This window comes from Lentinus tigrinus, assembly GCF_003813185.1.
Source record: "Lentinus tigrinus ALCF2SS1-7 unplaced genomic scaffold L226scaffold_7, whole genome shotgun sequence".
Lineage (NCBI taxonomy): Eukaryota > Fungi > Basidiomycota > Agaricomycetes > Polyporales > Polyporaceae > Lentinus > Lentinus tigrinus.
The window spans coordinates 1223872-1250523 of NW_027137916.1; the positions used below are offsets into that span (position 1 = coordinate 1223872).

Sequence of the window (26652 nt, forward strand, 5' to 3'; positions counted from 1 at the left end):
ATGTGTGTCATGCAGATCGGGAGCCAATGCAGGCCAATGCAGGGATAGACAGTGCTTTTCAGAATCAGTTCACGCAACTATATTTCCGCGGCTGTGCAGGGCCGTTACCCGGTCTGACAGGAGGCGGGTTCCTCTCTGTTCCTGTGCTGTCTTTGGCTAGTCTATCACGAATGCGGCGAATTCCAATTTGCACCGTCGCGCGTGCTGCCGCTGTATGTATGTAAGTATCGGATTCCGGTGCAACGCGGGTCGTGGTCGAGAGGCCTGACAGTGATCAGCGCTCGGTAAGTATGCGCGGTCTGCGCCTGGTCTACGTGCCATCTCTCCCTTGTTCCTCCCTTCTTCGCTGATCCTCCTCACCCGTCCTCGGCGACGGGTTCACTTCACCCTCCTTGACTTGACGCCGCCCCAGCTCCTCGGACGCTGATGTCGACGGACCCAACGATCGTGGACAACAACAGCCCGGACATCCCGTTCTACGTCAACCCCCAGTATGTCAACGTGACAGACCAGATCTCTACGGAGGCATACGACTACGTCCAGACGGCCCAGCTGTCCGCGTACAACCAGAGTCTTGCGGATATCACAACCCCGCGGTGGAGCTTCTCGTATCGATTTCAGGGTACGTCTTGTCTCGTTGTCTTTAGTGCGCTTCGGTCGTGCGCTCCCTTTGGGCACAGCCTGTTGCGCGCGTCTGGAAGAAGTTTGGAACCCTGCTAATCAGACTTCTCGGTGTGGGTCCGCGCTGTGTCCTACATCGTACAGGCACGCGTATAACAGTGTTTGGCGTCGTCATCCCGTACATCTCTGGACCGCTACCGGCCGCGCAGTACGCCGTCGACGGAACGGGGTTCAACACGTCCTCCGTGCCAAATACCACGCGAATACTCACGGGAGCCAAGTTCTACACATCCGAGTACTTCCCCTTTGGCTTCCACACCCTCACGGTTAATGTCACGACCGCGACCGACAATGCCCCCTACCTGTTCGATTACCTTGCCATTGACACGACAGACCCACCTGCATCGAGTACCTCTTCTTCATCCTCGACGACAAGTTCTTCCTCCCACACGAGCTCTTCTGCAAGTCCTTCTGGCTCGGATATTGCTCTTCACACTCAGGGCGCGTCAAGGTCAAATGCTCCAACAGGTGCGATTGTGGGAGGGGTGATAGGGGGAGTGGTCTTGCTGTCCGCTATCGCGATTGGGGCATGGTGGCTGTGGAAGAAGAACAGGACGTACGACCAGTCGACGTACGCGTATGTGAAGACAGGACAATTCGGTACGCGAGACTTATCCGTATACCTCCTGTGCATCGTGCCACTCACTCTGCGTCGCCACAGACGGTCCAGACCCACATATCGACGCCTACCCGTACCACGCCCCCGACGCATCCAGCTCGCACACGCACAGTGAGATGTACGAGTCGCCCTACTCAGACGCAGTCGCGCCCATAATGTCGACAACGACTGGCCACCGCCCCAGTCTGCCCCCGATATCTCCCCAATACTCCCCCGCGCCCGCGCCCGTCAGCTCCAAAGCGTCCTTGGCACAGTCACGACAACAGTCCCAGTCCCAATCCCAGTCCCAGTACTCCGTCTCTCTGGCCCCTCAGTCCCAACACTCCGCGTCGCAATCCGGTTCTCAGTACTCGCAGTCGCAGTCCGTTGTGGCCGAGCCCTCCTCCTCATCACTGGCTCCCATTCTCGCCTCTGTGCCTCTTTCAGGAGCGGCGAGGAAAGCTGCTGAAGCGCGCCTCGAGGCCCCGCGCTCCCCAGAGGCGGGCGTGTCGGACCTTAGCATGAGCTCGGTCCCGCCGCCGTATGCGCCATGACCAGACTGCACTGCCCGGGTGGAGGGCTCGGGTTGCTGTGCTGTGTGTGTGGTGTTACTGTGCTTCTATCGATGTGCTGTATTTATCGCTTGGGCTCATGGCTGTCTCACATACTATGTTCTACTTGGATCTACGCTCGTGCTCATGGCTGTGTGGCTACACGGACGCGCACCGAACACAAGGCCAAGCTGTGATCTGCCATCTTCGCTGGTACGTAAACCGAACTGTACCATCATTACATGCAGAGGACTGCAACTCGCGTTCGGCCCTCGACCTCTGTGCTTGGACGCACGGGTTGCACTAGGTTGTACGCAGATGTATGCGGAGCATTTGTGATTTGCGTCGAGCAATCATTGGGCCGTTCGAGGTTTTCTGCCTGTATTCTAATACCCATTTGCAAGTGTCCGCAATCGCGATGGCTTGCACTCGTTACTCAAGCTTAAGTATCAGCCTGACAAGCTTGATCCTGCAGACTGTCGGAAGGCCCTCCACAGACTCGACATGGGGGCAGATCGTACCGAGTTGGTTGTGCTGTCCCTTGCTCGAGTTCGCGTTGTTGAAGGTACAGTTTGAGATTCCCTTCGCGTATCCTGTTATACTGACCGTTTTACAAGACAAAGCAAGTTAAAATTTCAGTCCACAGCGCAGCGTCCACGCCAAGACCCTGATGGTCTCTACCTTTAAGTTATCGACTCACGGACTGAGCTGCAGTCGACTGTCAAGTAACACGTGCATTGACCCGGCACAGGGTCCGTTGCCGAAGTACGCTGAGCCTGCCGAAGATCGCTGACGTCGACGGACAAACAAACCAGCCTCCAAGCCAAACTTGCACGCCAAAATGCCATTGGCCACGTGCGGAGGGGACCATCGGCGGACGCCAGCCGGACATGTTATTTGTGCATGCTGGGGCGAAGGGAGGCTAACATGCTAGCCACACCGGAAGTCGATAAGTAAACCGTCACTGCGCTCGTTCCAACTCAGCTTCCTACCGCCATCTTGTCCCTCTCCCGCCGGCGACACTGGGTTCTCTGGGTTCTTGGATCTGGTCTAGCTTCGACGGCGACATTTATCTCTTCAGGCTGGTCGACAGCGAAGACCATCGGGGAGCCCCGCCGCCTGGTACGGTCTACTGACGCCTTCTTCCCCTCTAGCTGGCTTCATAGCGCACCGTCGCTCGCTTCAGTCTCTTCTACGGCGCCAACGGGCTGCCTTCACCCCTTCCTTCTTTCGGACGGCTACGCCCCGGAAAGACCGCAAGGACGAGTACGGGGCGGATGCCAAGATCATTTCCTTTTTGCGGATGGCCGTTGCCTGCGGAAAGACCGCAAGGACGAGTACGTGGGGCGTGCCCGGGATCACTTTCTTTTTCGGATGGCCGACGCCGCGGAACGACCGCAAGGACAAGTACGTGGGTCGGTCGAGATCACTCTCCGGTTTGGTGCAGTCTCTGCTCTTTTACGCGCCAGCGGGCGTGCATCTTGGCGGTTTCTGATTTTATGCGTCCTTGGACGCTTTACCACGGGGTAGTCGCAGTTGGGGGTTACTGACGTTTACAGGGCTGCCGGGCGGTGGGGCATAGGTACGTATTCCCGAGGGAGGGCGGGCTGGGGGCCCTCGAGGCTCGTGGTCCGTCCTGGTGCAGACCTTTACGTGGTCCTCGGGATAAGTACCTCGAACGAGGGAAACCAACATGCACCTATTTCCTTGACTCTTTTCGCCAGGCGAAACTTTGTACTTATGTCGATATCGTTGCGCATTGCGAATACAAGCGCCCCGTTTGTCTGAGACGCATGTGGTCATTTGCGATGATGACTTACCGGAAATGGTAGAGCCACGATTGGCTACCCGATTAGATCTCCGACGGTATTCTCACGGCCCAGCTCGCTGTTCTCCACGACCTCCACGCGTTTCCGGAAAGCGCGCACACCATCTCTGACGGCGACCACGACGACCACGACAATGGCCAGCTTCTCCAGCATACCCCAAGAAGTCCTTGAGCACATCGCTTTCTTCACTGCCACCAGCGACTTCCTCGGACCACCCGACGAAATCATCCCGCTCCTCAGCGTCGACCGCCGAACGCACGATGCACTCTCCATGTCATCCAATCCCTTCCTCTGGTCGCGCATCTTCGCATACAAATTTGACCTGTCGAGCCCAATATCGAGGTTGGCGGCAAGGGACAGGGAGATAGGACCGCCCGAGATTTGCGAAGAGTTCAAGCTACGCTGCACGCTGTTGAGCCGCATCCGTCGACGAACGGACTGTCATGCGGGTTCCTTGACCATCAGCCCGACACATCGCGATGCTCTCCGGTCGATCCTCTGGATGGCCTATCTGATGATGCTGGAAAACGAGGGGAAGAACGACAAGCAACTTCGAGACTATGCTGGCTTCGACGGCTGGCTCAAGGACTTCCTCTTCCATCCCGAGGGTGCTTCGCTCGCCGCATTATCGGTCAAGGATGACCTTTGGCCACCAAACGACGAACGCTCTGCGCTGGCGTTATGGTTGTTCTGGTACATGTTGAAGCCTGGTGAGTGTCTTCTTTCCATTCTCAATCATGAGCCCTGGAAGGCTAGAGCAAGTTACGGTTGCCCGCTGTCATTGTCTGTAACGGCGACGACGATAGTCACCGGCAGCTACGTCAGACAGCGCTAGACTTGTCGGCAGGAGTGCTTCAGGGAGTTCTCCACGCGGGTGCTATCTCAGTCGCCCACCAGAAGTACCCCCACGTTTCCGAGAAACGAAGCATCTATCTCTCAGCACCTCCCTTGCATTCCTGTCGGTGCTTCTAGCGATGTCCATCGTGATCATCACATAAGATGACGATGCAGGCCAATCGTTTTACGGCGTCCACAGCGTACAGCGCCTGGAACGTCGGTAGGAATGCTTCAGGGTGTCCTTCGTTGTGGACGCTTTTCTAGCCGCCTGCGCGGAATGCATCCTTCATCTAATGAAGCACTCTCTTGCGGTTTCATCGAATCAATTCCCGTGTCATTCTGTTCAGGTGCTGTGCTCGCTGTGAATGGCAATGTCTACGTACGGGCGAAAAGTGCTCCTCCGATTACATGAGGAGGCTCATGCTCGATCTTCACAGAGGAATACCGACCACCTCCTGCACCCTCTCATACAGACGATTACATGTCCCCCGACGACTCCGAGTTCCGCAAAGCATCCGGTATTCTCAAAGTCTTCGCACTTGGTGCACATCAGGTACGTACTCCTGCAGCATACACGTACTTTACGATCAGTCTCTGACTAGCCTCATGCAGTACTCCCTCTGTTGTCCTGCTTGGAACGAGTTTTCCCCGCCCAGTCGAGTGCGAGGCGGCTCCGCAATCAAACACTTTGGATCTCCACTTAAGATAGCTCCCCCGGCTGCTGCCCCTCCTGCGATTCTTGCCTACCTCACACTCGCGAACAAGCTCTCCGTCTCATGGGACACAATCCACTACATGAAGCCGCCATCCGCCATGCCCCCCAGTCTCTCGCCTCGCATGAGCAGCAGCGAGTGGGACGCTGAGTGGATGCGCGGGGTACATCTGGCCGACACGTCTAAGCCGCTTGCGGCCGCCTTCTCGGGAGCGTTTATCCCTGGGAGCTTGGAGGGCGTTTGGGAGGGCTTGTTCACAGTACGTGACGTATGACGGCATACCCATAACACAGGTACTGACGCTCTATCTCCGACACCTACAGTATACCGAGTTCACAGCATACGCCGCGCTGCTTTCTGGGGCTCCCCCTACCGTGCTGCAACGCAGTCTCGTCGCACATCACCCACACCTGTGGAAGCTTCGCGAGCACCATCTGTACGCATCTGACGAACCTGGTGCGCCGGAAACGTGGCCCGTGTCTCCGGGCAATCCGCTGCGCGGGTACATACCAAACGGCAGTCAAGTGCGCGAGACGTCGGAGGGGTTGGAGATCAAGGAGCCTGGGAAGGCGGAAGCGGTACTCTACCGGAGCTGGTCGAGTATCCAAAAGGCCGAACAGAAGCCGAAGGGGAAGCTTGTTGATGTGTTTGTGGCGGGCGAGGTCAGTTTTACGTCTGTGTTAGGTCCGGTCGGGCTGACGACGTGCAGGGTCACTCCGCGTGGGGCCAGTTCAACCTTGTTGGTCGGATACGGCCATGCGACGGATTCATTAGCTTGTCCAAGGAATACGTACGTCTCCCTTATTGTCCCTTCCGTTAGAAGACTTGTAGCTAACCTTCGCTGTGCGACTTGTAGGTCGATGGAGATCGCGGCCGGTGGTTGTACCGCGGGTTCATGGTCGGGAATGCGGACGGCAACCTGTCCGGCCGCTGGAGGGATACCCTGAGCCCACCCGAGGTGCTTGGTTACGAAGGCTGCTTCGTCATGAGTAGACGGAGATGAGTGGAATGATTGTGCGTCTGTGCTTGGATGTTTGAGATACTTATTGTTGCGAGTTGTCTATGTATCATATCGGTCTTGAGGATTGCTTTAGCTCGACGCTTTGCATGCTAGTCTTGCATGTTCTTGCATTGATGTATTATATGCGTTGTCGCAGTGCGCCAGAAACATCAGTAGCGTGTCCAGCTTCGAGAGACGGAGCGAAAAGCTCAAAGGCAATAGGGCTACAGATTATGAGCGATATCTACAGATATGTACTATGGATACAGTGTAGGCGCAAACGAATGAGGGGGGGGGGGTTGGTAAAGGTCCACATGAACATGTCCGACGGTATACCAAACTGGCGCCCGAAAGGTGCTGCGCGTTATTTCAAGCTGTATGCTGGAGGGCTGCCAAAAAGCTCGTAGGCATCATTAAAAGAAGGAACGTGCCAACGGCCACCACGGTACGAGGACGGAGCGATCCTTGACGGCGGTTCCAACCGGATTGTCGGGGGCCTCTCGCTGACCGGTGTGGAGGTCGGTGAGGACGTGCACGAAGCCGACTTCACATCCGAGTAATACGCAGTGATGACGGTACTGGCCCTGCTCGTTGGCATCGTTTTGGTCATTTTGTAGGGGTGGATCTTGACCGGAACATTGACATGTGCAGGAAGGGGTCGAGAGGGTGGCTGCACCATGCAGTCAGCTGCGAGCCTCGGTGGTCAGCCTCAATGAATGCATGATGGGTGGCCGCGTTCTGCGCACCTGAGAATATGCTCGCTTTCCGGATGCCGTCTTGCGACCGTTGGCGATGGAGGTGCCATACCAGGGCGACCACCATGATGCATAACAGGGCCAGCCCTCCGATAACGCCACCGATAATCACGCCGACATTGTTGCTTGCACTTGCCACTGAAGGCGCGCTAGTCGGGCTTGTCGCCGCCGTAGTCGACGATGTCGATGGGGGAGGAGCGTTGGTAGAAGTTGTCAAAGAAGAGGTGGTGGAAAATGAAGGAACGGCCGGGTTCGCGTCAAACGACTCGTACTGCAGGTAGTCGACCACGTAGGGATAGCTCGGGCCAGCGTTCACCTCCACGGTCAACGTGTGGCTTCCAGCCGACAGATCATCGGCGCTGAAGAACACGGTGTCCGTCAGCGTGTCAAGGACGTTCGCAGGCTGCAGCACCACTGGGGGGCGGTCGTCCAAGGTGTACTTGGCCGTCGCCACCGTCTCGTTCAGCCGAGGCAATGCGACCCCGTACAGGGCGACACGCTGAGTGCCTGAGGGAGCCGGGTCCACATAGTCAGCGGCGTGGCCGGTACACACGCGGGGGATGAGGGGGCACGTACCGGTGAAAGTATAGGAAAATGTCAAAGGAAGAGTGATCTCCGTGAGGGTCTGGTCGTTCAGCTCCCCTTGCCATGCCTCGTTGAGATACGGGACAATCTCGTCGTCCGGCGCCGGGAAGTCTATGGGGCGAACGGGCCAAGGGATGTCCGCATCATCGACGACGGTGATATTACGGGTTTCCCTGCGATATACGACCGTTGGCGTGAACATGGTGCAGGAAGGGGGGCTGTCGCGGCTCGCCTCAGGAGGAAATCGAAAGAAGAGTAGTGGCTTCAACGCAATTATGCTGGTGGCACATATATCCCCCCTTCGCCGACCAAAGAAATTCCAACAGAGTGTCCACGGCCTTGTCTAGAAATCTGGACATTTGTGAACCGTCGTTGAGGACGGGTGGGTGGCACCAAATTAGTGCGTCGCCTGTCCGAGCGAAGCGGGAGAACAAGGACCTCGGGTACTAGCGGGCTGAGCCGGCGCCGTACCTGATGCTATCACCGCATCTATCCATGGCGGCGCACCCACCCGGAACGTCTTGTTACTGTAGTTGTAGTGTTCCGCGTCGGTCCGTACTTGAAGCAAGACAATGGCATGCTGCCAGTACTTGTTACATTGCGTATCCGGAGACTACGCCCAGACTGTAGTAAAACGCCATATAGTCGACGTTTGGTTTGGGAACACTGCAAGCAAGGAGACCATATACCCGGAGTAGGGCGCGTGCCGCGTGTGTCCCACGGGCGTCGCAGCCGAGAGCTGTGGGCGCATGGGAACTTGGTGGATAGACGCCACAAATGCGTTGTACTCGCCGTCGCGGGTGGCACGCTTGGCAGTTGGCAATCTCGGTCACTTGGGACTCATCGGGCCCGCATCCTGCACGTGCACAGCGACGGGCATACAGCGTTGACGTAAAATGGTGGCAGCATGAAGAGCATACGGCGGGCACCTCGGAATCTGTCGACATCCTACGTGGTCGCCACGCATAACTCCGTGCTGGGGTCGCAATGGTCCAAAGAAAGAGCGGTCGCCGTGCTTCTTCAGGGTAAGTTGACGGAGCCGCTCCAGCAGGCGTTGCAATAGGGCACCTAGTTTCTTCCTCGAGTTTGATAGGCAAACGGCTGAGTAGGATTGACGAGAGAGAAGTGTCATGTGTATCCCCTTCGAAGGGAGGTATCTGTACTGCGTCAAGCTCTGTGTACAGGCTTCCAAGGGCGTTAGGTCCTCCCGCGTGGAATTCACGCGCCGCCCACTCCAAGACTGCAACCGTGTCGCTCTCGCCGATACACATGCACTAGTAGAAGATGGAAACATGCCAACGTAGTGCTCCTCCAGGACCATAACTATCTTGTCCCTTCCGTGTGCTGGAAAGACCCCCGGATGGCCTCACCCGACGAGCGTGGCATAGACAGCGGGAGAGAAGTTCGGACAGTGAGCGCCACGCTTCAAGCTTCATGTGCAGCGTCCAGCGGGATCTGCCAATAGCCTCGCAGGCGGGAGACTCAGCGAGAACGATCCTAGTTGCATGTGCAGTAAGTGTGAAGTGCCCTGCATCGTCAACGGTGCCCTTCGGGTGCTGAGAGTAACGCGAAAGAAATATGTCGCCGGGTTTGGGAGAATGTGCGTATGAGCACTCTGCCAAGTCGCCTATGCATGGCGAACGTCCGGTAACAGGGTTAACTGTGGGTTCGACTGCGAGTACAGGTCCACGTTGAGTGACGACGCCCAGAGATCCTTTGCAGACGAGACGCCTTCGGGGTTGGATATAGTGGTCGATGAGCTAGGTATTGTCGCACTTGCCCGCAGCAAGACTGCTCCGTGTAATGGCAGACCGACGGACGATGGAGTGGAGACAAAGAAAGCGACCGCGCACGCTTCGAGGATGGCGGTAAAGGAGGCCGGCGGCAAATTCACCGGCAAGACTTTCTGTATGAGCGGAAGAGAGCTACCAGCAGATGTCTCGCCCCGCCTGAGCTCCTATACAAACCAGATGAAAGTAAGCTTTGAGTAACTCGTGGATACGAAAGATACTTTCCACCAGTGATGCGCTGCAGTCGAGGCTAAAAGTATTGATGGTATGGTCGCTTCTGCTTTTAGACAAGAGGATCGTTAAGAGTCCAATATTCGTGACTCAACGTTGGACATTATTTCAGTACGGCTACTTCCCGATAATTCAGCACTTTGGACATTGATATTCCTTGCGCGGACAAACAGTGTTTTGACCTTGACGGGTGATATGTCTGAGGCTACTGGCAGATTCTTAATGCGTCATATACATGTTTGGATATACTCACCATTACAACTATACGGCTTCCGAGCAAGATGGAAGATGGTGGTGGTAGTGGCTAAAGCGATGCCGACGCAAACGCGTTGACCAGCGCGCGGGTATGTGGGCGCTTGTGGAGGGCCCTCCCACTGCCTTGCCATGTCCTCGCTGCGGTGCTGCCTTCCTTCCTGCCCCCTAGCTCTTTTCCTCCCGCAACCTCCTCACGCTCGACAACATCATATTCCACCATAACTCTTCACTGCACTAATTGACAGCATGGCTAATCCTAGTCGCTGGTCGCTCACTCGATTGTTATCGGGTGATGCGCAACAGCGAGCCCGCGAAAACTCTACACAGTCTACACAGTCTAGGAACAACCCTGGGACCCAGTCAGCGCAGCAACGGCACGTTCAAATGCCGCAGACACCTCCGGACGTTGAGAGCCATCGAAGTCCTCAGACTCAGACCTCTACCCAGCAGACCTCTCCCCCAAACCACCGGACACCTCATACACATAGTTCCTCTCATCCCAACGGCTCTATGACCTCTAGTGCATCCAACACTCGTGGCCGAGCTTATGTGCATCGCTTGCGGCGAGATGGACCAACGGGGTTCTCAAAGTTTTCCACTCCTGCAATACCTGACAGTCTCTTCTTCGCCGAAGACTTCATGCTTGGCTCTGGTATGGTGATCATCCAACCTTCCACGGGCAAGATCGTCCTTCTACACGAGGAGCTGGAGCGGGACGCGCGAGGTCACGTTCAACATCGGTGGTTCCTTCCAAAGGGGAGGAAAGATGTCGGAGAGACTCTGGAGCAGGCAGCTCTTCGAGAGGCATACGAAGAGGTGTGTGTACTTCTCATTCTTCCCCCTGCTCCCTGGTATGGCTCCGGTCGTCCCTGTCTTGTGGTGCATATAGTGCTATTGGGTATCGAAGGGCAGCAGCATGGGTACGCGCAAGTTCGGTTTTGTTGTTCAGCTTGGAGACCGTGCCACCGAGTCGTGGCCATGGCAAGGTCACAACATCTGCTTATTTGCGGCATGTCGCCTCTCTCTAAGGCAGTGTGTTAATAAACATGATCACTTTGAACACCGACAGCACTGTGTCACTACGCCCTGCTGTATGCTACCGGACGTCCTCCTAATAGCTACAGAGCAGCAACGTGGTATGGCGCAAGAGCACGGACTCAGATAGGCTACGCCTTCCGATTGAGGTGGCTAATGTGCTTGCGACCGTGTCAGGCGCAATTGAATGCAGCTTGTCGCCTTCTCCATTGGCCACTCGTGTCCTCTTCCTATGTACTGCTTTTTGCGATTGCTAACACGATCACAGTCCGGCTATCGTGTGGACTTCCTCCCAGTCATCATGCCATACAATGCCCCAACGCCGCCGACATCCCTGGACGGCCTCCGCCTGCGCCCGGTCACCGAGCCCATCTTTGTGAATACGCTCGAGTATCGTAACCATGAGGGCGGACGCAACAGGCACGGTGGCGAGTACCTTACGTTCTGGTACATCGGGCAGGTGCCCGAGAATCCCGTGCGTTCCTTCACCAACATCCTTCATGCTTTTGGTGCCTAACCCCACACTCCAATGCAACATTGGAGTAGGTTGCAGACACCGACACCCGCATGCCAGACGAAGTGAACTACGAGACGTACTTCCTTGATCCTGAGCAGGCGCTCCAGTGTCTCAGTAACCACGGGACGTACTACCACATCGTCAAGACCGCGTACGAGCTGTGGGTCCACACGGTGCAAACCCAGGCGGATCCGGAATACATCCGATACATCGCTGAGCTGGACAGGAAGGAAAAACTGCTCGCCACTGGACCGCTGGAGGGAGTCGCGTTGAGTGATGAGGCAGCGGACGAGAACGGGGCTGGGGAGAACACGAGCTCTTCCGCAGCAAGTGCGACCCCCGTGTCATGAACATGATCTATCGCGCTTCTCAGAGGCTCGTGGTTTGGAATCGTTTTGTGTGTTTTGGCATCGCTTTGTGTAGTTTGTAATCGCTTTGTGTATTGTTTTCGTCCCAGGTCGGCGATGGCGTTGATGTCGCTTGTATTACATAGGAGTGTCCCTCTGTATCAAGGAAATGGAATGTATCAATGTACTGTATCAGCACCACCCGAACGAAAATCATGCACATATGTCACAACCTAAGAGCCTCTACTGGGTCGGCGTACGCTCGACGAACGCATCGGCCTTTTCCGCGGCCGCCCGCTGTTCCAGCATCGGAGCCTGCAACCTCCCAACCTCCTTCGACCGCATCCTCACCACCGAGAATCCGATTACAGTTGTCGGACGTTGCCACCCATCCGGAAGCCGCTCCTCGCCCATCCATTGCGCCAGGTACCGCTTCGGCACCACGATGGCATCGCGTCGGTCGAGGGCAGCGGGCGCTCGCCCCACGTCCGCCCCAACATCGCTGTGGTCACCCACCGCCGACACCGCCGGCCCTTCCAGCCTGTTCTTGTGCCGAGGTGAATCATCGAGCCGAAGTTCGTCTGAGTGCCCAAGCCCAAGCGTAGGGCAGCTATTCGCGACCGTGCTCGTACCGGCGCTCGCGTCCACCGCACCGACGTCCTCGCGCACCCCGAGCACCTCAAACAGCAGCGCAAGCTCCCCTTTAGCGAAAAACGTGCGTAATTTGTCCAGCGGGCGCGCCTGACCCCACCGCGCAATCTGCGCACGACAGAGCTGCTTGAGGGTCAAACTGCCTTCGCACCACGTCCGCTCCCGTGTGCGCTCGCGGTCCTCGCGCTCGTCGCTGTACTGGCTGGATTCGGAGTCCGCGTCTGAGCTCGAGTGCGACGAGGCCGAGTCCGCGGCGGGATTCGAGTTGGTGCCGGCGGAGAGGAGCTGGTGGAGGAGCGCGTCGTCGACCTCGATGGGGGCGTAGGGCGCATCTGGGTTCAGCACGTCGTCGTGAACGAGCGAGCCATCGTGCTCGATCGCGTTATGCTGCGCGAGCTCGTGTAGGTCGAGCACGCGCCGGCAGCCGGACCAGTGGCCGCACCGTGCGACGCCGCCAACGGCGAGGAGAGTCGCTAGTGATAGGGAGATGTGGTACACATTGCGAATAACGGAGATAAGCTGCCCGGTCGTGAGGTTGCGCCCGTCGTGTGGTCTACGGCACCATGTTATGAATTCGTCAGACATCCAAGTCTGGGGAGCGAACTCACAAGTATCCATGGTTAGCCAAGGCGTTCAGTGCGGGGCAGGGCGAGCGGCTGTCACTCGCGTCGGGGGCGATGTAGGAGTGCGTGTTGTCCAGTGAGGATGGCATAGTGGGCTCCGGATGTTGAGACTTGCCGCTGTATCTGCAACCACGGTATTATTAGTAGCTCTACGCCCTACCTTCCATGTGAGTGACGTCGGAAGGCAGGCGACCGGTCGTTCCTTCAAAGTGGAGGAAACTACCCGCTACACTTCATACAGCGTGCAGGGAAGCTTGCGGAGGCTCAAATGCCCCGCAGCACATGCCTAAGAAGAGGCCGTCGGTTAGGTAGTCTTGACTTAAACCAGAAGTAAAGAAGACTTGCCGTGGGCTTGGAGACGCTTGGAAGGTCTCAAGCAGAGGTCGAAGAGCCAAAAGGGAGTACCAAGCAACGCGTACACGTACATACCCAACGTCGGTGGCGGGCCACGGACAGAGCGACTAACGAAATGTATTACAAGCATGCACGCACAGCATGAACATATCTACCTGACACAGCAACGTAGCATCATACAAAGCAGGAAGACTTCCAGATCTCGACATAACTCGGCACTCAACGCGAGCAGACTCATGATAACACCCAAGCGTGGCGAGGAGCAGCTCACCGGATCGTGCATTTGTCGAACACGCTCTCGCGCCGCTCAGCCTTCTCTGGGATACCCCATACCCGCCACATCTTCATCGCTTCCTCGACTGGGCAAATGGTGAACACCATCGTCCCGTCGGGGCTTAGGCAGCTGTGCCCGACTGGGCCTGTGTGTGCCGCCACGCTGACCACGCGACGGAGGCTCGGATACGAGTGCACCGTGAGCGAGTTTGTAAGGTGGGACTTCACCGCGACAGGTCGCTCGCGATTGTTGCGCCGACGGGACGTGCTCGGTCCCGCGTCTCCGCCCACGAGGCTCGGGCACGATTCGCTAGGGCCGCCGCGAGGAAGCCACGACATGCCATGCGTGGAGAGCAGTTCTTTGCAGTGGGGTGACCAGAGAAGGGAGGTGATGGACGTATTGAGAGGGATGATGTGCATGGGAGGCGCGGCGCCTACTGTATTATTGATGTTCCAAATACGAATCTTGCCGTCGGGATACATTGTACCCGTCGCGAGCAGTTCGGGCTTCCATGGGCACCATGCGAGAGCCTGCCGTGAAGGTTGAAGTCAGCTTGCAACGTAACAAAGTGAGAAGATGCCTACCTTGATCGGCGCGTGGTGCTTCATCTTGCTGCCCCATCTGTTTGTGGACGTAAGAGCCTTGCTGGCCCGCGCGTCCCAGACTTGAACAACGCCCGCTTGGTCACTGCTCGCTAGGTAGTTACCATCATGCCGCCAGCGAAGCCCGTGTACTTTATCCCTGTGTGCCTCGATCCGTCCGATTCGAGAGGGGGTGCGCGTGTCGTGCAACGAGATCGCTCCGTCACCCATCCCAACAGCGAGCAAGTCTCCAGTCCAGCTGAGCCCACCGATGTCGGCATCTCCTTCCTCTTGCCAAAGGCCAAGACGCGTCGTGGAGTCCGCGTCCCAGAGCTGCATCTCTCCGTTCATGGTGCCGGCAGCGATGATGTTAGGTTTCTGCGGTGACCATTCGATGCTGATCAGGCGGCCCCGATTACGCTGGGGCAGCTTGAACAAATGGGAAATCTTGCGCGTCGTGAGGTCCTGGTAGTAGACATCGAGTCCGCACGCGACAGCGATAGAGTTGCGCATCGACCAAGAAATTGGGTAGGCGAATAGGTCTGTAGGTATGCCCGGCCCGTCAAGTGCGAGGATAAATTGTTTCCGTGTGCCAAGGTGTGCCTCCGCGGACGTGGGCGGGATCTGATGCGGCTTCTTCAGCAGCTGGTAGAAGTTGAAGCGATGTCGGTTCAAGTATGAGTTGTTCCCCGACTTTTCGGTATTCGGGTCTGTGAACTTGAGGACTCGGTCGTCTGCGAGACCGAAGAACTTTGCTATCCGTTGTGTCCGCGGGGTCGTCTGCAATGGCATTGCGCGCTCTTTGCGTGCAGAAATGAAGCGGTCGGACTAGAAGGGATTGGACATCAGCCTCTGAGACAGAAACCTCCTCATGAACGCGAAAAGAAGCCAGGAACCGTAATGTCGCAGATGTGTCACATTGACAACGGAAGGATCACCACTCGCACCGGCGACTGGAGTAGTCATGGGCAAAGATCATGAGGCAACAACCGCCTATTGACAACCACAGACAACCTATTGTGCTGGCCACGGTGTCTTCTATAAGCCTCTCCTTGCGCCACAGGAACGAAACAACTCCAACGTGTTACGCAAAAAGATACGGCTTCCCAGGGTCTTTTGCCTCGGTAAGGAGCAACCCGAGAAGTCCTCGAACGCCTCTCTACCTCTCATCTCCGATATCATTTCAACTATCAGGATTCCACTCATGACCTGATCCATTGCATAACACGACACATCGATACGGTATGACCAACTCCCCGGGCCTCACAAGCAAGTCAAGGACCCTTGCGACTATCGTCTACCCGGGTTGGAACTCGGGAGTCCAACCATCGTACCACGCCCAACCATACGAAGGACCTGCCCTACCCGAGTGAGACAAGCTCATCTTCGGACAGGACAATCGACACCACTCGTTCCATGGTACCCCGGGGCCGACGCGCAGCACCTCTCGGCGTGACCGATCGCGTTTCGCAAGCTACAATCGCGCGTCCGAGAGCCAATCAACCGAAAGTGAAGCAGACGTACCACATCAACCTTGCCAGCATGCCCAAGCTCCCCTCCAAATGTCTCAAACTCCCTGTCGTCCTCATCCGCAAGGGACATCCGCCTCCGCTTCGCCGCGGAGTACAAGTTGGGCGTCACCGTGCCCGGGACCAGGCCGCGTTTCCGCGACGGCGCTGGAGTCTGTAGGTTGGCATTCTTGTCGTTCATGACGACCGTGTGTTAGATCTTGTTGAGTAACGAATTTGGCTCAGTCGATTGCTGAACCAAGAGGCGGTGACGGGTGAGAAGGTGGTGGTGGTTGGGGACGAAGCTCAGGCGGTCATAGCGCCTATGCTTTGGTATTACGAAAAAGGCAATATCCGCATCCAAGCGCCACAAAGGTGTAGAGTACTCTACTTCGTTGCATATGTTGGTCAATTGTGGGCGTGGAACCAGGGACAATACAGATGACAAAGGCTAACGTCGGCTATGACAGACCGCGATTGTGGACGCGATGGAACTCCCGGGTCTAGGGCGCAAGCGTGTCTTGATCCGAGGCAGGTAGCCTGGGGGTACCTTGGCGGTGAACACTGGTTATATTCAAACTACAGCAAAGAGGATACATCATCACGTCGTTAAGTCATTACAAGTCATGACAAGTCGTAAGCAGCGGTCACTGTCAGATCGAAAAGAGACCGGAAAAGTTAGGGTATAAATAAGCTCTCCACAAGCCAGAACCTCGAAATGCATCCAAAGTCGTACTACGTGCAAGCCTATAAGAGCGTTGCGACAACTCCCAATAGCATCGCGAGCACAAACACGTTCCAGGATGACGACAGAGGAACAGCGGCATTCGACGATGTCGGCGTAGCGGCAGCGAGGCTCGACGTGGGAGTGACCTCCCCGTCTGCCGTTGCTACCCCGCCAAGGAGCGTGCTCTCAAGTGCACAGATCTTGCGCATCCCGTCGACTACTGCAGGGAGGTCTGACGAGTTCAGAAACTGCGTCTGATTCGTCTGAATGAAGCTGTAGGGATGCCTAGTCAGAATGCGCTCTCTTTCACGGATCATTTGGCGGCACTCACCAGTCGACACATTGCGGGTACGCTGCATTGTCAAATCGTTTGTTTAGACGATTGAAGCAGATATATCGAATGCATGAGCTTACCGCTCAGGAAGGTGTCCGTGCAGGCGCACTTAATGACGTCAATAAACGCGCCAGGGTTGAAGATAATCTGGTGCACAAGAACTGAAGGTTAGTGTCCGTTCTACAGTAAATCTCGTCTCGAACCCAACGTCCCCATTACGCTAGATGGTGACTGCGTGCAAGTCAAACTCCGATGCACTTCGAAATGACCTCCACTACGCAGCGTATGCCCAACGGACAGCAAAACTCGCTGGCGGGTGTTCGTCCAATTGCAATTGGGAGTCTAGATCACTCTCCGCATGATGCCCCCTCCAGTTCCTTCGTCGCCTGCTCAAAGAGTCATGGAGATGAGCTCACCATCGAGAAGTTCTGCAAGACTGGCGCAGCCTGTGCACAGCCGTCGATGCTATCGAAGTTCTGCGCGCAGATTGGGCATGACGGGGGTTGGTCGGGGAATTGAGGCTCTCCATCCGTCCTACTCGCCAATCCAACTTCCGAGTCGCCGCGGGGCGACACGGGCGCGAAGTCGTTCAGATACCGGAACTGCGTGGGCAGTGGCAGGAATGGCGACGCGACAACAGAGAGGATGCTTGAGGACCAGAGCGACAGGAGCGCGAGGAAGAACACGATCGAGGTGTAGCGCGACATTTCTCCGAATATATCTGGGGTTTTCTGACTGTCGTGGAAGTCGTGAAGCTTGGCCGGCTTGACTCTGGATCCCTGAGCAGCAGGGACGAAGAGCGAGGAGGCTACCGCTGATGGCGGGGAGAGGCAAGGTCCTGGTCGGCGGTGAGAACGGCGAGAGCCAGATCGGCAGCGGCCTGGTCAGATGGGCCTGCCTTCCCGACTTCCATCATCACGTCCACCAATTGGTGAGGGTTCCTCCTCTCAATTACCGACATGGACACCCAATCAACTCAGCCTCGTTATAGGTTCCCGTCATTGAGATGCTGAGACGTCGACATTGTAGCCCAGGTGTAACCGTTGTTAGGAACGACGGGCGATGACGGTCTGTTACATCTGTGCTTGCTACTAGACCGCATTGAATTGAGAACCTTTCCTTGACAGACCTGGGTCAGACAATGTTAGAAACGGCAGTCACAATTTCCTGTGAACGCGATGTCTGGCATTCGCTAACTCTATCAGAGTTTGCGGATACGAGGAGCCCGAGAGGGCCCCAATCCAACCTTGCCTTGTCGCAGCAAGTTGGGACACGACCAAAGACGATATCAGCACGCTATGGAAGGTTCTACCAGGCAGGCTGACGAGGATGAGGCGTACAGGTGAGTGCGGATCACTGTCGCGCCAGGCTCTTAGGCCGAGAAGCTGAGAGCCTCAACCGACAGCGTACCCAGAGAGGTCGTTCACATCCACATCGATAGTGTAGACGTTCAAGCCCATCCCTTCAGCATCTCGGCACAAGCGATCTCCTGCCGTGTCCGTCTTCTGGACTGTCAAGCCCTCGTGCAAGACGGCGTCTTGCACGTCCTCGAGTTCACGGACTTCCCCACCGTGCCATATGCGGCGGTCTCATATACCTGGCGAGGCATCTCACAGGCTACAGACTCCACACTCTCTCATCACGTCTTCAGCGTCGAGGGGTCGGAAGAGGCGGATCCAATCGGGGCCGACGCTCTACGGCACGCCGTTACTGTGGCCCTCATGCGAGGGTGCTCCTATCTTTGGATGGACCGTCTCTGCATGGTCCAGACAAGCCCTGAGGATAGAAACTGGCATATCATGCACATGCACCGGATCTACTCGTCCTGCTCGGTCTGCATCGTCTGTCCGGGTGGCATGCAACGTCTCGTGCGCCTGGACGAAGAGACGTGGTGGATTCATCGAAGCTGGACGCTCATGGAATCCCTCGCTTCACCGGCAGTTGTCGTCCTTTTCGAGTGGAAACTGGGCTCCGACTCGAGCGATGATTCGCCGCTCGAGGAAGCAGTCATCGGTGAATCCGCTACAATGCCCCTCATGCATCTCCTCGACGCTTCAGCCGGCTATTGCGCGCTCCCCACCCCTTCCGCCTCCCAGTCAGAGACAGCAACCATAGACCTATCGATATTTGGCACACACCTTGGGAGTCGTACAACCAATGATGTGCCTTTCTGGCGTCGGCAGCATCGATTACACAACGTCATTGCGCTCAGGATCGCCATGCGCTCGGTCAAGGCTGATGCGCGTGCCTACGCAATCTGGCAGAGCGCGTTGATGCGTACATGTGCGCGTCCGGTCGACTCGATCTTCAGCATCATGGGCCTCCTCGGCGTCAAACTCGATCCTGCCGCGTTCCACGAGAGCGACCTCCGTGGGGCTACCATCGCTCTCATACGAGCCATCTTTGATACGCAGGGATGTATGGCCTGGCTGAGTGCAGCATTCCACGTCCAGCCCGACAGCGCATTCATGCCACCCTTACCGACTTTCCCTCTGGCGAGTGTCGCGGGGCCTGCATTAACCTATGTCAATGAAGAATTCCGCGAGGCGTCTGAAGGTGCCATCCAGTTGGTAGACCACTGGCCGAGCCCTATGTTCAGTATCCCCAAAGGTTGCGTGGATCAACGAGGATGTCTCACCTTCACTGCTCGCGCGGTGAGGCTCCGATCTGGGGACGACGACGACGTTCTCGCGTGTCGCACATGGGATGCGCTTGACGGATCATCTTGGATACCGTGCCCGCAACTTGGCGCAGACCGTGTCTCCGTAGATTCCACCCCCGCCGTTTACGGTGCGATCTTGGGTTGGTTTCGTGACTATCACCCAAGTCCTCGCCTCTCTTCGTTTAACGAAGATAGGGTGGCGGTGATGGTCTTGAAGAAACTTCGCCCAGGGATATTCCAATTGCGCCCCTCCTTCAGCTTTCTTTCCAACGGAGGAGAGACCGATGCGTCTAAGGAATGGCGAGAACGCGAGTTCTGTGTCGAATGCGGTGAGCCCACAGCGGCCGAACAGCCCGGATACGTGTGAGTCGTCCTCTTTACCCTCTTCAACCTAATTCACTCATACCCAACAGAGACTACCGCGCAATCTACGATGTATCTCTGGAATCCCTGGCCACGTGTGGCGGCTTGTTCAGCATCGCGAAGAGCGCAGCCCGATGCCATATCCGCCTGGTTGACTGCGTCGCTCTCGTTGAGTGGGGCACTGTTCACGTTGTGGAGTTTGCCGACTTCCCGCGAGTTCCCTATTCTGCAGTCTCTTGCCCTTGGCGCGGCGTCGACTATGGTCCCACGATTGAAACTACCTTCAGTGTCGAGGGGGCCGAAGAAGCTGACCCTATCTCCGTCGACGTTGTCAAGCAAGCCTGCTTCGCTTCGCTGATCCGCGGGTGTCGTTACCTCTGGCTCGACAGACTTTGCATCATCCAGACAGACCGGGCAGACAAGGACTGGCACATCCGCTACATGTGCAGGGTATTCAAGTCGTGTGCGGTATGCTTGGTCCTCCCGGGTGGCATGTCCCGTCTGGTTTACCTACATGAGGAGACACCTTGGATATACCGGAGCTGGACACTCCCGGAAGCGGTCGCTTCGCGCACGGTCTTGGTCCTCTTCTCCTGGGAACTTGGGTGGGGCAAGACGGCGACAAGGAGGATCGAAGAGCATATCCGAGAGGTCGTTCCCGGACACTCCGCTATGATGGCGCTCTACTTCCTCCTGGAACGATGTGTGATGGGATTCCTGGCCTTCACGCCCTTCTCTCGTTTCCCGGTGCGCGCAACTTATCACAAGGTCTCGTTATTTGGTGCATGGCCTGTTCAGGACCGAGCACCCTCCACTCCCTTCTGGCGACTCCAACACAAGCTGTTCCCTCCTCATGCTACTACCTTAACCACCGCATTGACGGTTTCGCGCAGTCCCGCAGCTGGGGAGGCGTATACGAACGCTATATGGCAGAGTGCTCTCATGCGCACTGCGTCACGCCCCGTTGATATGATCTTCAGTATCATGGGCCTGTTTGGCGTCGTCCTCGATCCGAGTACGTTTCGCGAAGATGACCTACATGGCGCGACGTTGGCACTCATTCAGGCGATTCTCGCCGCTCGAGGACGCCCGAGTTGGTTAGGTGCAGCGTTCCACCTGCAATTCAACGAGCACATCGCCACCTTCCCGACCTTTCCGATTGCGAGCCCTGCAGGGCCTCCACGGGTCCGGACGATGGGTAGAGAGGTCGAGGTTTCTGAGATCTTTGGTCGGCCAGCCAGGCTAAACGGCGTCATGATTCCCTTCCCTACTACGTGCGCCATAGACGACGCGGAATGCCTTATTCTCACCGCGGGAGCCATTCGACTTCACGCAGCATTTGACGTCTCTGCTCCGGGGCAGCTCAAGTTCATCAATGCTGTAGATGGATCGCGGTGGTCGATGATTCCGGGTGAAGCTGGAACAGAATTCCAATCTGGGCGCGCTGTCTATGCTGTGCGGATAGGACTGTATGGACACGAGTATGACAAGGTTAGCGTGAACACGGATCCGTCGCTCACCATCCGTATCATGCTCCTCGAAGAACATCAGCCTGGTCTGTTCCATCCACGATCGTACGCCTCCCTATACGTTGCCGAACTAGATTTTGTCCTTGCTTGGCCCGACCGCACTTTCTGCGTTGGTCTGTCACAAACAGCCAAGAGCACTTCTGCGGGTAACGTCATCTGGTGCGTCTTCACGGTGATCGTCCATTCCTAAGCTTGATTGCTGACAAGTACCAGTAGCAAAAGGATCATCTGTAATGTACCTGTCGATTCGTTAGAAGTCAGTGATCCATTGAATGTTTTGGAAGCTGCGCCCACGTGCCGTTTCCGTTTGATCGACTGCGAAGCTCTTGTCGAACGAAACACATTGCGTATTATCGAACTACCCGACATACCCACAACCCCGTTCACGACCATCTCATACCCGTGGCGCGGAGTCTTCGTGGACTCGACCTACAGCGGACACCGGTTCAGTGTTGCAGGCGCCCTTGGCGCTGACCCCATCGCGATCAGTGTCCTCAAACATGCCTGCACTGCATCCCTAATCCACGCGTCACATTATCTCTGGGTGGACACACTCTGCATCATTCAGACGAGCGAAGAGGACAAGATCTGGCAAATCAGGCACATGTATAGCGTATACAAGTCGTGTGCGCTCTGCCTTGTTGTTCCCGGCGGCCTGCAACGTCTGGTCCCATTGGACGAGGTGACTCCCTGGATTCACAGGAGCTGGACCCTGCAAGAAGCCATAGCTCCTCCAATAGTTGTCGTGCTGTTTGCCTGGAAGCTAGGTTGGGCGGTGGGAGATAACATGGTTACCAACCAGGCTGGCAGTATTCGGGAAGTCGTTCCAGGCCAATCCGCAATTGCTCCGCTTTCCCTCATCCTCAATGCTTCCACAGAAGGATTTCTGGAGATCGGACCAGCGTCCTCTCAGGAGGCTCGCTCCGGCATCCTCCTGACTTGCTGTATCTTCGGTCAAGCGCCCTCTGGACCGACTCCTGGCGTACGCAACGCCGCCGGAGCTTCAGACTCGCGCCGAGTCTTGCTTGCTCCCAATGCTATTGCGCTCGCGATGGCCATGGATTCAAACCTTCGAGATAGGGGTCCCGATATACGCTCCCACGCAGTCTGGCAAAGTGCCCTCATGCGAACGTCTTCCCGCCCCGTCGACATGATACTCAGCATCATGGGCGTGTTCGGTGTCTCCCTGGATCCAGCTGCTTTCCACAAGGACGATCGTCGTGGAGCGGCTATCGCTCTCGCGCAGGCGATCCTGAAGCGTGGAGGAAGCGCGAGCTGGTTAGGTGCGGCCTGCGGTGTCCCGCCTGAGAAGACCCTGTCCACCTTCCCATCTTTCCCCCATAACACCATCAATGGAGTCGCGTTCATACACGTCAACGGCGAGGCTCTGAAGGTTACCGACCTTGTCGGTACCGTGGTGTACCCTATGGATTATGCGGGTTTAGGATCTTTGCCCAAGGGAAGCATGGACGACACCGGCTACCTCACGTTCAGCGCGCGTGCGACTCCTCTCCGATACCTGGAGGCTACTGACTCTGAGGACCTTCGCAACGCCTCCACCGGTGGTCGTATGGTCATGGCACTGGATGGATCGCGATGGGCCTTGGGTACCACAACACACACGGACACTCCCTCTCTCAACTGCTCACAGCGATCCACTCAGGTCTTCGGAGCTCTGCTTGGGTGGACCAACGAGTACTATCCAGGCATATCACCCCTCACTTTTGACAACATCCGTGTCGTCGTGCTGGAGGAACACCGGCCCGACCACTTCCACGTCCGTACTTTCTTTTACCTCAGGCGAAATGAGGTTCGGAGTATCCTCGCCTGGCCCGAGCGAACGTTCACCGTAGGGGGACCTGATACTCCGAACAGCATCGCTGAGACCGAGTCTCTGCAGCGAGTCCTACCAGAGCCTGCAATCTCATCCCCTCTACACCGTCGAAGCAGCGAACTTCTGCGGCTGGAAGAAGCCGCTTCCCAGCGGGCTCATCGCGCCCTCCCGCAACGTGTCCTGGAGAAGTTCTGTGAGGATGATTTACAGCGTCACCATAGCGAGTTCTATGTCTGGACAGGAATGAACGTGCCTCCGGAGCATCGTAATTGGACCCTGGTCTGATCATGTACTGCAAGAGAAGTTCCGTGAGGACGTTTTACGTGCACATAGTGGCGAGTTCTACGTCTGGACTGGGACGAACAAGCCTCGAGAGCGTCACTAACATAACTAGATAACTGAATGTCTCATTCCCTGACTCACTCCGTACAAGCGTACGAGGATGAAGAACTACGTTTGGAGAGCGCTGCGAAGAAGTAGACCATGCTTGGCATGGACAGACGGGGATGGATGCTTAGCCACAACCACGATGATATCAGTGAACGCTCCTACCTCGACTACGTATATTGCCCTCTCTTCACACGCATAGTCACAGGTAAGTACTTCAGGATTAGCAAGACCGACAACATGACAGTCTCATTACAAGAGTGTAAGTATACAACAACACCAAGGTTTTCGAGTCCCTTCAAACGACAAGTTCATGTCCACATGCAATCCTGCATATTCGCAAACATCCAACTCCAACTCCAACACATCTCGCATGCCGCCCTACATCATCGCCCACGCGAGCGCAGCCACGACCGTCGCGCCCAAGACAGTCAATCCCGCAACCATGGGGCCCTGCGCAGCGCCGTTGCCCCCACTCCCGCTCCCAGAGCCGCTAGCGTTAGTTCCGGAGCTCCCGCCCGCGGACGCGGTGGTGGTCGCGGTGCTGAAGACAGTGCTGCCCCCAGAGACGGACGGGGAGAGGACGGTGCTGTTGACGGAGTACACCTTGACGTAGTTGACCTCGAAGAACGCGTCGGCGTAGTTGGCGCCCGTGCCGTTCACGTTGTCGGCGTACTGCGCGTGGGTGGACACGTCAGAGATGGATGGCATATCCAAGTCAAATCAAGGCGGAGATGAGCGTGTAATCGAGGTGAGATGAAGATTGGGACGTACACAGGTGTTCGCAACTACGGTCTCGCCGGGCTTGCCGCAGGTGGCCTGGTAGATGTTCGGCTGACCAGCACTGGACACGGGCAAGATTAACTCGGGTGATTGCACAGCTCAATGTGACGGGGCACGCACAAGTCACCGCAAAGTGTGATATCGAGCACGATTTGCTGAGGCTGGAAGAACTGCGTGATGTTGCAGGACGACGAGGGCCACGCGGCAGAGGGGGTACCCCACGTCGAAGGATCGACCGACTGCGACGTGTTTGAGACGTCCGAAGGGATGACAGACCTCTGAACCAAAGTCAGCTATTCTTGCACTCCACGCGCCCCGCAATGCGGTACTCACGTTCCAGAACCAGACGCTGCGCATAGCCAAGTCAGCATCTCCGGGGGTCTCACGCGGCTCAGCCAAACTCACAAAATTCCCGACTCGTCGAACTGCGTCGCCCACACGCCTCCGCCCGCGTTGTTGAACCCCTCCCCGAAGCTGTTGGGCTGGGTCTCCGTCACCGCGCACCCGGTGCGCGAGCTCGTGCCCGCTGAGCAATCCGAGCCCTTGGTGGTGCCAAACTGCGTGACGCCGTCTGCCTGCGTGCATCCAGGGTCCGTGTGGAGCACCATCTGGTTGTTGGTGACGAGGTTGACTTCCTCAAGGATGTCAATCTCGCCTCCATGCGGCCAGTTCGGCGCGCGGGTCCAGAACGCGGGCCATACGGAGCATCCGAAGGGGAGATGCACCGCATCGAAGATGATCACGCTCCCAACCCCGAAGAAATCGTGCGTGCTGAGGGAGATCTGACCAGGAACAAACGCGCGTTAGTTCTGGTTTGGAGGCGCAATGCGAACGCAGTGCGTACAGAGTCGCGCTTGAGCTGGTCGGTGACGACCGTGACATTTGGCAGGTTGGTGAAGTCGTCGACTTTGATGATCGCGCGGCCCTCGCTATTGATGGACGTGAGGTTGGCCGTCGTGGCCGCGCTCTGGTTGAGCCAGTTCACCGCACCTGGTGGACACAAAACAACCTGCGTGAGCTAGGTTGCGCGTGCCACAATCCGTATGCCGTACCGTTCGTGGTGTTGTCAAAACCATCCGCGTAGTCCCAGCCAGTGAAAAAGTTTGAGCCCGAATAGTCCTTGACAAGCTTGTACTGGGCGAGGGCAGGCGCAGAGGCCATCAAGAGGGTATATAGGACGCCTGAGAGGGCATGCATGTTGTGTGGGTGTGGTCTTGAAGGAGGACGCTTGGTTTCACAGCACAATGTGCTCCTTATAAGTCCGGGATGAATCGGACGCTCAGGGAAGCCTGCCTCGAGACAAGGTTCAGGAGATTAGACTGCGGTCTTGCCGTGATGCGCAGATTCGGCGAGTCTAGGAGGGACGTAAACAGTCAGTTACAGGGAATTGTAGACCCAGCTGGGGCCGCCGAGATATGGTGAGCAGGAGACACGGCGAAAATGGACCGTGCGAGGTACTTATGGCCGACAACGACCGGCGTCAAAACGTGTCTTCGGCGCGTTGGGAACAAGTTGGCAATCAGAGATGCTTCCGTGGCAAGGGGTCCTCCTTGACTGACAGCCATGGGAACTCGTCAACGGTGTCTTTCTGTCCTATATATACACCATTGCCGACGCCCTGCGAGGCTGTTCCTACTGCGCAGTGCCCGGCCTTGAGTGAGTTGCAAGTGCAGTTGCAGCTAGGGACACACCTGCTCCGAATCAGATCGGAGTGCATGCAGTAATATAGTTGTTCGAGTCGCGCTGCAACCGTCAGCGTCGCTGCAACATGGCACGGCCAGGACATCCGCATGCAACATGCAGAAAGCTAATATGGCTTTGTCCCCCTTGAGTCTTACGCATGTGTTGGCGGGTACACCGTCACTGTGCGCGGGAGCGGGAACAATTGAGATCGTGGCGACTTTTCAGGATCTGCAGTTCGCCTGGAGACCATCAACAAACACGATTTAAACCATTCATGGGAACTATACGGTACTTGACGGAACCGCCCACCCCCTTATACTTACTCTGGTAAGCTGCAAGGACGTCGTAGAATATTGACAGGACGCAAACAGCTGAACCACGCGCGCAGAAAGGAATGTCTGAGCTGTGAGCCAGACATTACCCGCGGGTGGTCTTTGCCGACTGGGAGATGCTTTCTCATTCCAAGAACGTCGCCGGTGCGCACCTATATGTAACGTTCGAAGACGCACCTTGGTATTGTCTCCTTCTGTGGTGTGCTGCGCGACCGCAGTGTTCCCACAGAGCCAGCTGGTCCGCCTAGGAATCTCGTGGGTAGGGTGCCGTGACGGGATGTGCCTCTCAGGTAGTGGCGGAAC

General features: G+C 56.7%; 9 protein-coding genes across 9 annotated transcripts; 4 read left to right on the forward strand and 5 right to left on the reverse strand.

The window, feature by feature from the left end:
* The first annotated feature begins 296 nt into the window (after positions 1 to 296).
* Positions 297 to 2241, forward strand: L226DRAFT_559306 (uncharacterized protein). The gene is made up of 3 exons (XM_067683290.1): positions 297 to 622; positions 766 to 1281; positions 1343 to 2241. Exons 1-3 carry the CDS (start codon positions 427 to 429, stop codon positions 1831 to 1833), a joined length of 1203 nt encoding a protein of 400 aa, XP_067537797.1. The 5' UTR covers positions 297 to 426; the 3' UTR covers positions 1834 to 2241.
* A 1528-nt stretch (positions 2242 to 3769) lies between these two features.
* On the forward strand, positions 3770 to 6478 carry L226DRAFT_533234 (uncharacterized protein). The gene is made up of 6 exons (XM_067680409.1): positions 3770 to 4369; positions 4934 to 5049; positions 5109 to 5468; positions 5533 to 5871; positions 5919 to 5999; positions 6066 to 6478. Exons 1-6 carry the CDS (start codon positions 3793 to 3795, stop codon positions 6210 to 6212), a joined length of 1620 nt encoding a protein of 539 aa, XP_067537798.1. The 5' UTR covers positions 3770 to 3792; the 3' UTR covers positions 6213 to 6478.
* L226DRAFT_362766 (uncharacterized protein) lies at positions 6393 to 7887 on the reverse strand. Its single transcript, XM_067674238.1, has 3 exons — positions 7541 to 7887; positions 6956 to 7471; positions 6393 to 6896 (listed from the first exon to the last, which is right to left on the reverse strand). The coding sequence occupies exons 1-3, from the start codon at positions 7749 to 7751 to the stop codon at positions 6574 to 6576; spliced, it is 1050 nt and encodes a 349-aa protein (XP_067537799.1). The 5' UTR covers positions 7752 to 7887; the 3' UTR covers positions 6393 to 6573.
* A 2058-nt stretch (positions 7888 to 9945) lies between these two features.
* Positions 9946 to 11946, forward strand: L226DRAFT_533236 (uncharacterized protein). Its single transcript, XM_067680410.1, has 3 exons — positions 9946 to 10641; positions 11129 to 11335; positions 11407 to 11946. Exons 1-3 carry the CDS (start codon positions 10072 to 10074, stop codon positions 11725 to 11727), a joined length of 1098 nt encoding a protein of 365 aa, XP_067537800.1. The 5' UTR covers positions 9946 to 10071; the 3' UTR covers positions 11728 to 11946.
* Positions 11848 to 13243, reverse strand: L226DRAFT_362811 (uncharacterized protein). The gene is made up of 2 exons (XM_067674239.1): positions 12984 to 13243; positions 11848 to 12928 (listed from the first exon to the last, which is right to left on the reverse strand). Exons 1-2 carry the CDS (start codon positions 13085 to 13087, stop codon positions 11968 to 11970), a joined length of 1065 nt encoding a protein of 354 aa, XP_067537801.1. The 5' UTR covers positions 13088 to 13243; the 3' UTR covers positions 11848 to 11967.
* A 209-nt stretch (positions 13244 to 13452) lies between these two features.
* L226DRAFT_533237 (WD40 repeat-like protein) lies at positions 13453 to 16006 on the reverse strand. Its single transcript, XM_067680411.1, has 3 exons — positions 15732 to 16006; positions 14211 to 15035; positions 13453 to 14156 (listed from the first exon to the last, which is right to left on the reverse strand). Exons 1-3 carry the CDS (start codon positions 15915 to 15917, stop codon positions 13620 to 13622), a joined length of 1548 nt encoding a protein of 515 aa, XP_067537802.1. The 5' UTR covers positions 15918 to 16006; the 3' UTR covers positions 13453 to 13619.
* A 248-nt stretch (positions 16007 to 16254) lies between these two features.
* Positions 16255 to 17556, reverse strand: L226DRAFT_559309 (uncharacterized protein). The gene is made up of 4 exons (XM_067683291.1): positions 17193 to 17556; positions 16857 to 16923; positions 16774 to 16795; positions 16255 to 16715 (listed from the first exon to the last, which is right to left on the reverse strand). The coding sequence occupies exons 1-4, from the start codon at positions 17481 to 17483 to the stop codon at positions 16463 to 16465; spliced, it is 633 nt and encodes a 210-aa protein (XP_067537803.1). The 5' UTR covers positions 17484 to 17556; the 3' UTR covers positions 16255 to 16462.
* Positions 17557 to 19484: 1928 nt separating this feature from the next.
* L226DRAFT_362939 (uncharacterized protein) lies at positions 19485 to 23548 on the forward strand. Its single transcript, XM_067674240.1, has 3 exons — positions 19485 to 19799; positions 19852 to 21489; positions 21547 to 23548. Exons 1-3 carry the CDS (start codon positions 19723 to 19725, stop codon positions 23447 to 23449), a joined length of 3618 nt encoding a protein of 1205 aa, XP_067537804.1. The 5' UTR covers positions 19485 to 19722; the 3' UTR covers positions 23450 to 23548.
* Positions 23549 to 23691: 143 nt separating this feature from the next.
* L226DRAFT_483665 (uncharacterized protein) lies at positions 23692 to 25914 on the reverse strand. The gene is made up of 8 exons (XM_067677023.1): positions 25387 to 25914; positions 25179 to 25324; positions 24740 to 25116; positions 24668 to 24683; positions 24455 to 24612; positions 24326 to 24395; positions 23898 to 24226; positions 23692 to 23870 (listed from the first exon to the last, which is right to left on the reverse strand). Exons 1-7 carry the CDS (start codon positions 25529 to 25531, stop codon positions 23933 to 23935), a joined length of 1206 nt encoding a protein of 401 aa, XP_067537805.1. The 5' UTR covers positions 25532 to 25914; the 3' UTR covers positions 23692 to 23870; positions 23898 to 23932.
* Between the last annotated feature and the right edge of the window lie 738 nt (positions 25915 to 26652).